Source organism: Serinus canaria, chromosome 26 (genome assembly GCF_022539315.1).
Source record: "Serinus canaria isolate serCan28SL12 chromosome 26, serCan2020, whole genome shotgun sequence".
Taxonomy (NCBI): Eukaryota; Metazoa; Chordata; class Aves; order Passeriformes; family Fringillidae; genus Serinus; species Serinus canaria.
In genome coordinates this window covers 4,598,848-4,612,087 of record NC_066339.1, presented here as the reverse complement: position 1 = coordinate 4,612,087, position 13,240 = coordinate 4,598,848, and the positions used below count along the sequence as shown (strand labels likewise).

General features: G+C 59.7%; 1 protein-coding gene across 2 annotated transcripts in view; it reads right to left on the bottom strand.

Annotated features, from left to right (window-relative positions):
* Positions 1 to 964, bottom strand: part of ITPR3 (inositol 1,4,5-trisphosphate receptor type 3) — a 37,227-nt gene extending 36,263 nt beyond the window's left edge. The window contains exon 1 of one of the 2 annotated variants that reach the window (XR_007780099.1): positions 466 to 964. Coding sequence is in view for 1 of the 2 variants with exons in the window: in XM_030231379.2 (XP_030087239.1) it covers positions 466 to 554 (89 nt within the window). In the remaining variant the exon portion in view is untranslated. The remainder of the gene's footprint in view (positions 1 to 465) is intronic. The other variant, XM_030231379.2, reaches the window with a different exon arrangement.
* Between the last annotated feature and the right edge of the window lie 12,276 nt (positions 965 to 13,240).

The window sequence follows — 13,240 nt, the reverse complement described above, 5'->3', positions numbered from 1 at the left end:
GTGTGCGACACTGAGGGGGACAGCGGGAGCCGCCACTGCCTGTCCAGAGCCGGCAGCCTCCGGCCACACTGGGCAGGGCTGGGAGCACACAATGACCCCGTGCCCAGGAGGGGCCCCTGCTGGCCCAGCTGTCACCCCCACATGTCCCCGTCCTCACCCCACCGACCCCGCGCTGCTCAAACCCATCTCAGCCCCGCAGCCCTTGAACGGGGGGAAGCCGTTTCTGGCCAGGGGAAGGGGGGGCTGAGGGTCCCTCCAGGGTCACATCCTGCCCCTGCCAGCAGCCGGAGCCGGGGGCAAGCCCGGGGACAGCCTGTCCCCCTGACCGGCTCCTGTCCCCGTCCTTGCTGAGCGCCCGGAGCTTCCCGGCTCCTTTTCCCACCGCGCTCCACCGGCTTTGCTCGCCCGTCCCGTCCCGTCCAGCCCGGAATCACCGCGGGGCGGCCCCGGGAGCCCCTCGCTCACCCCAAGGTGCTGATGAAGCCATTGACGGAGCCCTCGGCGTACAGGGAGACGATGTCCCCGATGTGCAGGAAACTCGACATCTCATTCATGGTTACCCTGACCCGGCGCGGCGCCGCTTCCTCCTGCAGTCACCTTCCCGGGCCGAAATCCAGCATGGGCCAGCGGAGCCGGGGGGGGTCCCCGCTCCGGGGGTGCGGAGGGGTCTCTGCTCCGCCGGGGGACGATCCCAGCCCGGCTCCTGCCGCCAGCAGCACCGGGAGCGGGACGGGAGCGGAGCCCCACGCACAAGTTTTACATGTGCCGGGCAGGAAGGGAGCCGGGCAGGGAGGGAGGAGGAAGACGAGGAGGAGGAGGAGGGGGGCGGGGGATGAAGCTCAGCCAAGGGTCCGCATGGGCTCTGTCCGTCTGTCCGTGCCCCGTCCCGCACAGCTGCGCTACCTGCGGCCAATGCGGCGGGATCAGGAAGTCCCGCCGGCAGCAGCGTGCGGGGAGGGGACCCGGGGCCGTCCGGGACGGGGAGGGGGGGCACCGGAGGCCCCACCCCCGCACCCGCCTCCCGTCGGGGGGGGGGCGGTGGCTGCGCGCCCCGGTGCCCGCGGGCAGCCCCGGTTCGGCCCCGCGACCCCCGAGCCCCGGCACGAACCCACCTCGGGCCGCTCAGAGCCAGCACGGAGTCCCCAGCCCGGGGGTCTCTGTCCCGCTTGGAACGGCCCCGGGCGCTCGGGGGTCGCGGGGAGCCCCCGGGCACCGTCCGCAGCCAGCGGCGACAGCGAGCGGGCCCTGCCCCCGCTCCTTCCCCGGCCCCGGCCCCTCCCGTGCAGCCCCCTGGGTGCAGCCCCTCCTCAGGTGGCACCGCGGGAGCCGCAGGTCCCTGTCCCCGTCCCTGTCTCTGTCCCTGCCCCGGTCCCTGTCCCGGTCCCCGTCCCGGTCCCGCAGCAGGGACAGCCCCAGGTGAGGCCGAGGCGGCTCTCTGTGGATTTTTCTGCCACTTGCGGCTTCCTGAAGCCCAGGTGGCTCCTGGCGCTCCCCGCAGGGCCAGCTCGCACCTGCTTTGCCTCTCACCAGCGCTGCCAGACCCTGCCCGCCCCCTGCGTCCCCCGCCGCGGTGACATCCCGGCCCTGAGAGTGGCTCCCCCAGCACCCAAAAGGCCACATCCAACCTCTCCATCACCGCCAGGAGATGTGGGCAGGAAGGAGAGACCCCCACGCCCTCCTCCAGAGCCCACCCTGTCCCTGAAGTCCTTTAAGGAGCCTTCCCAACACCTCCAGGCTGGGCCAGCTGCTCTGGGCTCCCAAATTCACACTGGTGGGGAAGGACCACGTCCTCAGAGCATCTTCTGGACAGCACAAGCGACCCAGTTCTTCCCTTTAATTAAAACTTGCCTGCTGTAAAAGCAATATCGGGAGAGGGTAAAAAAAAAAAAAAAGCAGCATGATGCTTTTCTCATTTATTTCCCTCCTGTCCTCCTTTCTTGCAAACAAACACAGGTTTCGGGAATATAAACCTTGCCCTAAATAGTGATTTTTTTTTTTCTTCTTCTTTCCACTAGGAAACGGACAGGTCCCCTGGCAGAACAAAGGGAAAAAAATTAGTGCAATTCCTCGGGGGGGAGATGCGAATTCAGGTCCATCAGGATTAGCTGCGTTTTCAGCACAGGACAAATTTAGAATCCTTTATCTCAGGGCAACAGAGGGGGAAAAGAGAAGATCATGAGAGAAAAAAAACCCAACAAAAACTCTCTGCTTTTAGAAGCAAATGAAGGTTTCACAACAGGAGCTCAAGGAAAGCCCTGAGGAACCAAAGTCCCAAACTTCACACCTGGATCAGCTGCTCTGAGCACAGACACGAGTGGTGCCTCAGCTGAGGGGCACTGTGGCTGTGCCACACCAGTGCCACCGGTCTCACCTGGCATGGCTGGGCAAGGAAAACCCTCTGGAAGTGCAAAAACCCCCGTGGCACTACACAAACAGACACCTGGCCTGGTTTCTGCCACCCAGGACAGCTGGGAACCGTGGGACAGAGCCTCCATCCCAGCCATGGCACCATTGGGGAGGTGACAGTGCCCAGCCAGGCACTGAATGTCCCAGCTCAGCTGAGGAACCCAAAATATTCCAGGGGTGTCACCCTGCCCACTCTGAAACCCTGGGAATGGTGACACAAATCCCCAAATCCTCCCTGGATAGAGCTGGGATGGATGAAACCCTCCTCACCCTTCAGCTCTGGGACACAGTGGGGGGCACAAAGAGGGACCCCCAGCACCCCGGGGTTGGTGACAGCTCTGTCCTTGTGGGGGGCACAAAGAGGGACCCCCAGGAGGTCATCAAGGTTTGTCCCCACATGAGCAGCAGCACAAGCAGGTGGCTTCAAGGAAGGAGAAGTGAATTTTCCCTGGGGCTCATTGGATCTCAGCTGCCCTCAGCGTGGCTGTGCCCACACTGAGCCATCCCCCTGCCCACCCTGAGTGTCCCCACCCTTCACAGGGTCCCTCGATGGTCCCAGCCTGCAGGGACACTCCGTGCAGGCTCAGAGCCCGTGGGGAGCTGCCAAGAGCCTGCAGTGCTCAGGTGAGGGGGAGCCCTGGCCACAGGGATGCTCCTGGTGGCCACCTCGCCATGCCAGCACTGGCCCAGGCCCCGGGGAGACAGAGGAGTTAAAAATAAGAACATTTCCTTCCTTCACCCCTACTTTAAGCCGTGTGATAAATAAAAACTGGGAGTTTCTGCCTCCCGGAGAGGAAGCGGCTGCAAAGAGGCTGCCAGTGAGTCAGGCCAGCAGAAATCATCCCTATTCCTGAGCACAGCCTCCATCCCATCCCATCCCTGGCAGGGCTGGGAGCCACATTCCTTTCTCATGCTGAAATTGCTCCTCTGAAGGAGCTGCAGGGTCCCCTCCCTGCCCCAGGCCCCCGCCCTGCCCGCGGGGTGCTCCCTTGGCAGAGCTCCCCTTACCTGCCCACCCTTCCCACGCTGGCAGGGAGCGTTCCCTGCACTGGGATGGGGATGGATTCCCAGAACAGATCTCCCAGGGTTGGATCCTCACCCCCAAAGCTCCACAGGATCCCTCTTGGAGCTCAGCTTTGTCCAGATGCCCTGGGAGGGGATGGAGCAGCCAGGGGGGGCAGATGGGTGCTGGTGCCCAGCCAGCTTGCCAGCACCCTGCCAGGGCCCCCTCTGGCTTCTGGTCCCCTCAGGAACCCCAAATCAAGGCCGGCAACTCAAGGGTGAAACCACTTGGAAGAAGAAGAAGGAGAAAAATAACTGTGGCTGCCTTTGTTTGAGGAGGAGGGAGGGAGACACTCGGTCCCTTGTGCCGAGCAGAGCAGGCAGTGAGAGGGCTCTGCTGAGGGTCAGGCAGAGGAGGGGGGTTCTCGGGCCAGGAGGGGAATTTGTCCCCTCGTCTGGTGACTCTGGGGGCAGCAGCGGGGTCAGGAGCACCCAGAGGCAGCACAAAGCCTGTGTGGAGCCTTTCAGCTGCTGCCCCGTCCTCCCACCCCAGAGAAGCAGCATCGGGACTGGCATGGATGAAACCAGGACTGACCGCAGGCCAGAAAAAAGGGTTGTTTCAATCCCATTTCTCCTTCTGAGTGAGGATTTCAGAGTGCAGAGCACTGAACAAAATCCCTCCTTTGGCACAGAACATCCACAGGGATGAGAGCGAGACCCCAAATCTGCTCTGAGCCGCAAAACCAAACCCTGCAGCAGCCGCTTGAAAGGCGCCCCAAGGTCTGCGGGGGAAGGGCTGAGCCCCCTCGGGTGATTTCATGCAGGGAGGAGGCGGGAGCAGCTCCCTCCTGCCCGTCCCACCTGTGCCCGGCCGGCTCCGGCGGCGGCTGTGCCGGGGCTCCCGGGGGAGCAGCCGCGCTCCCCTGAAATAGCTCTCAGAATGGATGACTTTGGCCCACATCCTCAATGGTGGAGAGGCTCCGGGTTACCTCGGAGCACCCCAGCCCCCCCACACACCCACAGCGGGGGCAGGGAAGGAGGAGATGCTCGGGGCCACCTCATGGGTCTGGGAGAGGGAAAAGCAGAGGAATTGCCAGAGGAATATGGGGTAAATTCCTCAAACTCCACTCTTCTCCTTGCCCACCTTGCTGTCCAAGCATCCAAACCCATCCTGCTCCAAGCAGGAGCTGAGAAAAAGGGAAGAACACCCCCCACAAACTCCTTTCCTCCCACTCTCCCTCCTGGGAAGGGTTAAACGGTGCTGGTGTGGAAGACACTTTGTACTTGGATTTAAAAATACAGCCAAATTCCTCAGTGCCAGGAATATGGGGTAAATTCCTCAAACCCCACTCCTCTCCTTGCCCACCTTGCTGTCCACACAACCCATCCTGCTCCAAGCAGGAGCTGAGAAAAAGGGAAGAATCCCCCCACAAACACTCCTTTCTTCCCACTCTCCCTCCTGGGAAGGGTTAAACGGTTCTGGTGTGGAAGACACTTTGTACTTGGATTTAAAAATACAGCCAAAGCCCCGGTGGCCCAGCGCCATGCAAGGCACAGGTATATTTCCACACTCGAGCCAATAACCTTCCCCGAGGGAAATTTAGGCTTTTTATGATTAAAAGGGGAAAAAATAATAGTGGGGAATTAAATATAGTACAGAGAACAATTAGCAGTTGCTGTTGGCGACACCGGGCCAAGTTTGGGACAAACGCCGCGGCTGTGGGGGAGCAGCGGGGTTGGGGACAGCCAGCGGGTGACACCTCGGCAGGGAAGGATGCTCGGCCTTGGCAGGTGGCCCCGGGGAGCCGCAGACCCCTGGGAGGAGCCTGCGGGGTCCGGCCACACCTCACGGGCAGGGTTTTCTCCTCCCTCGGCTTTATCGAAAGCAAATGGAAGTGTTTGCACAGGCTTGTAACTCCCCTAATGAGGAAACACGGGTTAATTGGGGGGTGGAGCAGGGGCTGGGGCTGCCAGCTGTACCCTCAGCCCGGGTCAGGCTGGCAGAGGGAAGAGCCCTCTTCATCATTTCCCATCCCTTCCATCAGCTGCCCAAGAGGTTTTGCATTGCCCTGCCCTCCTGGCTCACCAGCCACCCCTGCCCTGCATCTCAGGTGTCACCTGTGTGCAGCCACCTTCAAAATCCTCCTCAGCTGTGCCCCAAATCCGCTGCGTTTGTGCCCATTACAGCTGTGCCCATGTGGGAGCAGCACTGCCAGCCTCACTGGCTCAACCCTACACAATTTATATTCCAGGAAAAGCCTCCTTTATTCACCCAAGGCCTTCTCCTGCACATCAGACCAGACTGGTCCCATCAGGGCTTGGAGCAGCCTGGAAGAGTGGAAGGTGTCAGTGGCAGGAGGTGGAATGGGGTGAGCTTGGAGGTCCTTCCCACCCCAAACCAGTCTGGGATTGTGTGACAAATGGGCAGATTTCCCAAGCAGCTCCAGCAGACCCCACAGCGTGCCCAGCCCCTGCAGAACCCCAAAGGGCTCCACCACAGCCAGGCACAGCCTCTCCTCCCAGCAGCTCCTCAAAGAGGGGTTGCCAGGCCACGCTGTGCTTCCTCTGCTCCCAAGTGGGCCACGCTGAGCCTCTCATGTGGCCTGTGGTCAGCACACAGCCGTGAATGAAGGCACTTCTTATCAGAGCCTGGCAGGAAATGTGCTCTGGGCACGCAGCCCACGGTGCCCTGCCAGCCCCGGGGCACGCTCAGCTCCATCCCAGCCCGGGCTGGGCTTTGGGGATGCCGTGCCAGGCAGGTTGGAGGCAGGGGGTACAACAGTGAAGCTCATCTTGGGGGTGGGTCTGCTCTGAAAGGGCTCACGAGAATGTCACAGAGAGAGGGGACAGAGCCAGCCCTGTGCTGGCTCCATTGCTCCCAGTAAAATCCCACATAAAATGGCTGAGCTGTGGTTTCTCCCCTCCTCCCGGGAGTTTTGAGGCAAGTTAGTGCCAATCAGCCTAATTACAGCCCTTGCTGAGCAAACCACAGCCTTGCCTTCCTTCCTGCTGAGTGACGGGCTGGGAAGCCAGTGGCCCATGGCCTGTGCCTCCCTGTTAGCCAGGCCACCACGCCTGTCACACTGGGCATGTCCCCAAAGGGTGGGGGGACAGGCAGAGGCTGCTCCCCTGGCTGCACACAGCCTGCAGGGTTGTCACCTCCAGGTGACAGTGCCAGGAAATGGGTGCCAGCTTGGAACATGGCTGTTCCTGCTTGGATGGCACTGAGATACCCAGGGCAAAGCTGGAAGGGACCCTGTGCCCATCCCAGCATGGCAGGAGTGCCCTGGGCACCCTGCACACCCTGCTGGGATAGAATCATGGATGGGTTGGGAGGATCTTAGATCCCATCCCACCCCACCCCTGCCATGGCAAGGACACCTTCCACCGTCCCAGGCTGCTCCAAGCCCCATCCAGCCTGGCCTTGGGCACTGCCAGGGATCCAGGGGCAGCCACAGCTGCTCTGGGCACCCTGTGCCAGGGCCTGCCCACCCTCAGAGGTGGGAATTCCTTCCATATTATTCCTTCTGCGCACATATTCCATCACCTCAAACTGGGGACTGGGTGTGGGGTAACAAAGGCTCATCAGACAGGTATCCACCCTCAGGGGAGGGGGTGGCTGTCCCTCCCAGGTGAGGGAAATCCTCACTCCCAAACCCGGGAATCCTGACTCCCAAACTCAAGTGAGGGAAATCTTCACTCCCAAACCCAGGAGAGAGAAATCTTCACTCCCAAACTCACGTGAGAAAAATCCTCACTCCCATAGCCAGGGAATCCTGACTTCCAAACTGACATGAGGGAAATCCTCACCCCCAAACCCAGGTGAGGGAAATCCTGACTCCCAAGCACACCCCATCATGCTGGAGGGTGAGGACAGGCTGGGTGCAAACCCCAGCAAGGTGGATAAACCCTCCCAGCGTATCCAAACCCCGCTGGGGAGGAAGCAGCCCGGGAGGATGGGCAATATCCAGCCTGGCATCTGATTTTAAGGCACCGGCGCCACCCCGTTCCCACGCCGGGGATGCGGGGTGCGATGGGGGGAGCGCAGGAGGGGCTGCCCCGCTCCAGCCCCGCTCCAGCCGCGCTCCAGCCCCGCTCCAAGGGAAGCAGCGCTGGAGCAGCCGGACATCACCTCCATCACCTCCTGGGGATGAGTCAGGCTGTGCCAGGGCGGTTCTCCGGCAGCTCCCAGAGCGCGGAGCAGGGCGCTGAACAAAGGCGCGATCCCAGTTCGGCGGAGAGGGAAGAGTTAGTCACGTTGGGCTGAGTCACCGCAGCCGGGACAAGGGACCGAGGGACAGCGCGGGGCGGGAGCCACTCTTCAGGGAGTCCGCATGTAAATCAATCCTGTGGCGGTGCCATAAACCAGGACAGGCACGGGTGGAGGGGGAAGAGCCAGAGCTGGGCAGAATTTACAGCTGGGGAAGAAAAAAGGGAACACAAGTGCTTTGTTTTGGGAGGCTTTAAGAATTATAGGAGACATCACGGCGTATTTCACATCCCACCAGCAGACCCCAAAGCTGTTTGCTGTGCTGAGCAGGGCTGGCTGTGTGGATGAAGCAGCTGGGGATGGCCCATCCCTGGAAATATTCCAGGACAGGTTGGACAGACCTTAAAGATCCCCCATTTCCATCCTCTGCCATGGGCCAGGACACTTTGCACCAGTCCAGCTTGCTCCAAGCCCTGTCCAACCTCCCCTGGAACACTTCCAGGGATGAAATAGGTGCATCTGGAGTCTGCAGAGGGGTTCAAGTCATTCCCAAATGTAAAGCAGGAACGATATCTGCCTGGAAAACCAGCCCCAGCTCTCACTGCAGCCACGGCAGAGCCCATGACAGGAGAATTTCCTACCCACGGCTGCCTGCGCCAGAGCTTGAATCATTTCTGTCTTCGAGGCAGAAAGTCAGAGGATTTCCTTGAAAATAGAGCCTTTGTTTGGCAAATATTTCTCCCATCTGCTCCGGGGCTGTGAGTGCCCTTTGTTGGTTTGATGCTGGTCCCTTCCTCAGCCAGGGCAGTGCCAGTGCCACAGAGGGGACCCTGTGTCCCCAGGGCAGTGCCAGTGGCACAGAGGGGACCCTGTGAGCCCAGGGCAGTGCCAGTGGCACAGAGGGGACCCTGTGGGCTCAGGGCAGTGCCAGTGGCACAGAGGGGACCCTGTGGCCTATCTGAGCTGCCAGGGCAGGGAGGAACTGCTGCCTGTGTCAGAGCCCAGGTTTGGTGTGTCAGAAATACCAGGCTACATCCTTAGCGGTTTGGAATTTGGGGCACAGATCGTGGAGCTGTTCTGTGCTTTTAGAGCACCTGAAAAAAAATCAAAATTGGGATCTGAAGCTGGAGGCGGCCGCCTGGAGCCTCCCGGCCCCATCATCCTACAAATGGGTCACAATAAAAAATAAATTAGTGTGAGTCCACAGAAGGCTGCAGAGCTCTATCACTTTTGAAGGCTGAGGATCCCCATGAATATTTCATTTAAAATATTCTCCTCTGCTGGCTCGGATCACTGGAATATCCGAGTGGCTCACATTTGTAATGCAACTTTACAGCAGCTTCATGAGCCCCGTGAATCTCAGCCTGGACATTATTCCAGGCCTTCCTTTCCCTCCGTGTTGCTGCAGAACCCTGCATGGAGGAGGCCTTTGTGGAGGTGCAGCAGGACGAGCCTGAATGGCTCAGGGCAAGGCTGCGGCGAGGAGCAGGGCGATGGAAAGGGGATGGAGCCATCCCACCAGCTGGGAGAGCTCTCCAGAGCTGGATCCTGGTTCTCCATCAGCACTGGAGGCTGGCAGAGGCTCCCCCTGCCCTCGCAGCATGGCGCTGTTTGTAAACAACCGCCTTAAAATACTGCCAGCAGGATGTGGCAGCGTCACTGCAGCTGCGCCAGGGTGACAAGTGACCTCAGACAGCCAACATATATATGGCCATCAGAGAGCCCCTCAGAGGGCCAAATATATTCTTTCATAATATCTTCACAGAATCACAGAATGATGAGGTTGGAGGAGACCTCTAAGATCATCGAGTCCAACCTGTGCCCTCACACCTCCACCAGACCATAGCACCCAGTGTCATGGCCAGTCTTGTTTTAAACCCATCCAGGGATGGTGATTCTACCACCTCCCTGGGAAGAGCATTCCAGTAATTTATATTTTTTTTCTATTATCCAGCCTGTACCTTCCCTGACGTAGCTGGAGCCTGTGTCCTCTGGTTCTGTCAGTGCTCGGAAGAGACCGACCCCACCTGTGTACAACCTCCCTTCAGGAAGGTGTAGAGAGCAATAAGGTCCCCTCTGAGCCTCCTCTTCTCCAGGCTAAACACCCCCAGCTCCTTCAAACATTCCTCATAGGGCTTGTAATTCATATATTCAAGTAATTTTTTTCTATAAATTATTTTATAATATCAAATAATATCTGATTTATAATATCTGAGCTCCCCAGCACAGCCCAGCCGAGGCATCTCTGCTTCCCATGGGGACAAAGAGCATGGTGACACTGAGGAAAGGCCTGGCTGTCCCTGCCAGGCTCCTGTCAGCAGATGACACCAGCTGCTTCCCTCAGAGGTGCCCAGAACCCCGCCAGGAGCTGCCCTGCAGTGACTCAGCCAGGTCAAACCCTTCCTCCCGACACCTCCGTGGTGTTTGACACTTGCCCTGGCAGAGGCTGAGCTCTAATAATAACCCCCACATTTTCTACAGCCTCGGGAAATCTCGGGCGGTTTTGCACAGCCTGGAGTCTATTTGGAGCTCAAGGCTCCTCAGGATGTGTCAAGGACGGAAAGTTTTGGTACCTGGGAAGGCATCACGGGAAGGGGCTGCTGCCAGGACAGCTCTGCTAAACCCCACCAGCAGAAAAACAACGATGGCTGCTTGGATTTGCCACTGTCAGGGTCCAGACTGAACACCCTGGGGGTGACCAGGGCAGGTGTGTCTCTCACAGCCCCAATTTCAGCCTGGCTAGGGTGGGCATCTCTCTCACAGCTGGGTTTCAGGCTGTCCAGGGTGAGCATTTCTCTCACAGCCCTGATTTTGGGGTGTGCATCTCTCTCTCAGCCCCAATTTCAGGCTGACCAGGATGTGCATCTCTCTCACAGCCCCAGTTTCAGGACATCCATCTCACAGCCCCGATTTCAGGATGTCCATCTCTCTCACAGCCCCAGTTTCAGGGTGTCCATCTGTCTCACAGCCCCAATTTCAGGATGACCAGGATGTGCATTTCTCTCACAGCCCCGATTTCAGGGTGGGCATCTTTCTCCTAGCCCCGATTTCAGGATGTCCATCTCTCTCCCAGCCCCAGTTTCAGGATGTCCATCTCTCTCACAGCCCAGTTCCAGGCTGGCCAGGGCAGTTTGGGCACTACATCCCCATTCTGTGACGTTCCCCAGGCATGGGCAGGAACACATGGGAGGTGTCTGGGAAAGCATCCAGCAGCTCACGGCGTCACCAAACTCTGTCCCCACACCTGGAGCAGGTGCCCAACCCCCGGGCAGGTGCGGGGAGGGAGCAGGCGAGGCCGGGCCGGCTCCAAAGCCGAGCAGCCCCGGGGCGCTCGGGGGGAAGCCCGGGAGCGCTGGAGCGAGGAGCGCGGCCTTTGTCCCGGCTGGGTGTGCCCTTCCTGGCATACAATTCCCAGATTAGCCCGAGCCGTGCTGCCAGCAGCTCCTGCGGCCCGTGACCGAGCTGGGAATGTCTGAGGGCTGGGAATGTTCTCAGGGCTGGGAATGCTCTGGGATCTGGGAATGTTCTGGGGTCTGGGAATGTCTGAGGGGCTGGGAGTGCTCTGAGGGCCGGGAGTGCTCTGAGGCCTGGGAATGTCTGAGGCCTGGGAATGTTCTCAGGGCTGGGAATATCTGAGGGTTGGGAATGTCTGAGGGCTGGGATTGTTCTCAGGGCTGGGAATATCTGAGGGTTGGGAATGTCTGAGGGCTGGGAATGCTCTGGGGTCTGGGAATTCTCTGGGATCTGGGAATGCTCTGGGATCTGGGAATGTCTGAGGGCTGGGAATGTTCTGGGGTCTGAGAATGCCTGAGGGTTGGGAATGTCTGAGGGCCAGGAATGCTCTGAGGGCTGGAAGTGCTCTGAGGGCTGGGAATGTTCTGGGATCTGGGAATGTTCTGAGGGCTGGGAAGGTCTGAGGGCTGGGATTGCTCTGAGGGCTGGGAATGCTCTGAGGGCTGGGAATGCTCTGGGATCTGGGAATGTTCTGCGAGGGGTTGCACAGCAGATCCTCTCCTCCAAAGCACCTCACGGGTCACTGCCGGACTTGAGAATGCCTCTAAATTTCAGCCTGAGGGGGGCTTTGGGCAGGATTAGCGGCTGGCCTTGGAAAATCTCCATTTCCGTGGGGAATTCCCGAGCCTGGCTGCCCTCAGCCAGCAGCACGCTCCTCCTGCAGGCAGGGACAGCCCGGGAGGGCGGAAAAAGCGATTTCCTTCGTTCCTGCAGAGCCCAGAGCCAGCACAGGGTGACAACCAGGCGTGGGGACACAGGTGTCACCACGGGAAAGGTGTCCTGTCTCCTGACCAACAACAGGGGTTTGCCGGGTGGGGTTTTTGCCGTTCTGGGATTTGCTGAGGGTGCAGGAGGTGAATCCACCCACCCAAAAAATCTCTGCAAAACTCCTTTGACCCGGGCAGAGCCAGTCCCTCTCTGTCCCATCCTGCTGTCCCTGCTGTCCCCTGGTCCGGAGCCGGAGCCAGCGGTGTCTGCGTCTCCCAGCCGGGTTAGCCCGGCTCAGCTCGGCTCGCTGGGAAGTCGGAGAGTGCCACCTGGTGCTCCGAGCAGATTCAGAACCACACAATGCTCGATGGGTTGGAATGGACCTGAAAGCCCATCCAGTGCCATGGCAGGGACACCTTCCACTGTCCCAGGCTGCTCCAACCTGGCCTTGGGCACTCCCAGGGGCAGCCACAGCTTCTCTGGGCACCCTGTGCCAGGGCCTGCCCACCCTCACAGGGAGGAATTCTGCTAAAATCCTGTCTAGCCCTGCCCCTGGCAGTTAATTTCTCTCCTGGCTCGCCTCCCGAGCAGCAGCACATCCCAGGGGTGTGCAGGGCTCTCTGCAGCCCCACTCAGGAGCGGCTCCTCCTCCCTTCCCATCCCACAGAAGCCTGCAGTGCAAACAGAACCGGGCAGAGCTGATGTCAGTGCTGACAGTGCCTGTGTCCAGCAGCTCCCTTCTGATGGAACTGACACCAGCAGCTGAGCTGGGAAAGAACCTTTCCCTCTGCTCCCACCCTTCCCCGTCCCTGGGCCATTCCATCACCCAGAGCTCCTGGAATGCTCCGTGGCACGGGGCAGATGTGCCCTGGCACCACTGGGCCAAGCAGTCCCAAAAGCCAAGGGTTGCCCACTGCTGACCAGCAGCTCCCAAGGTTATTCCCTCCTCAGCTGGGAAGGGCCATGGAGGGATGGAAGAACCTCCAGGACACCCCTGGGGGGCCACAGCCTCTGACAGGGCAGAGCTGGGATCAGTTTTGCTCGTGGTTCTCCATCCTTACCTTTTCCAAGGCCTGGGACCCTCCTGAGAGCATCCCCCACTCTCCCCATCCTCTCACCCACCTCATCTGAAGCCCTTCGCTGTCTGCTCGTGTTCCAGAGCCTCTTCCCTGAGGACACCTCTGCTTTTGGGGGCTTTGCACCTTCACCTGACCAAAACAAGCCCCCAGAAAAAGGACAGTGACTCCCCCTGTCCCCTCCCCTCCCTCGTGTGGGAATGAACTTCTCTCAGGAGCGGCTGAGAGAGGATCCTCATATTAAGATATTCCAGATATTCCAAAGCCGAGGGACCCATTCCAGGCAAGAATTCCAAAATCCCTGGGCAGAGCAGATCCCGCGGGG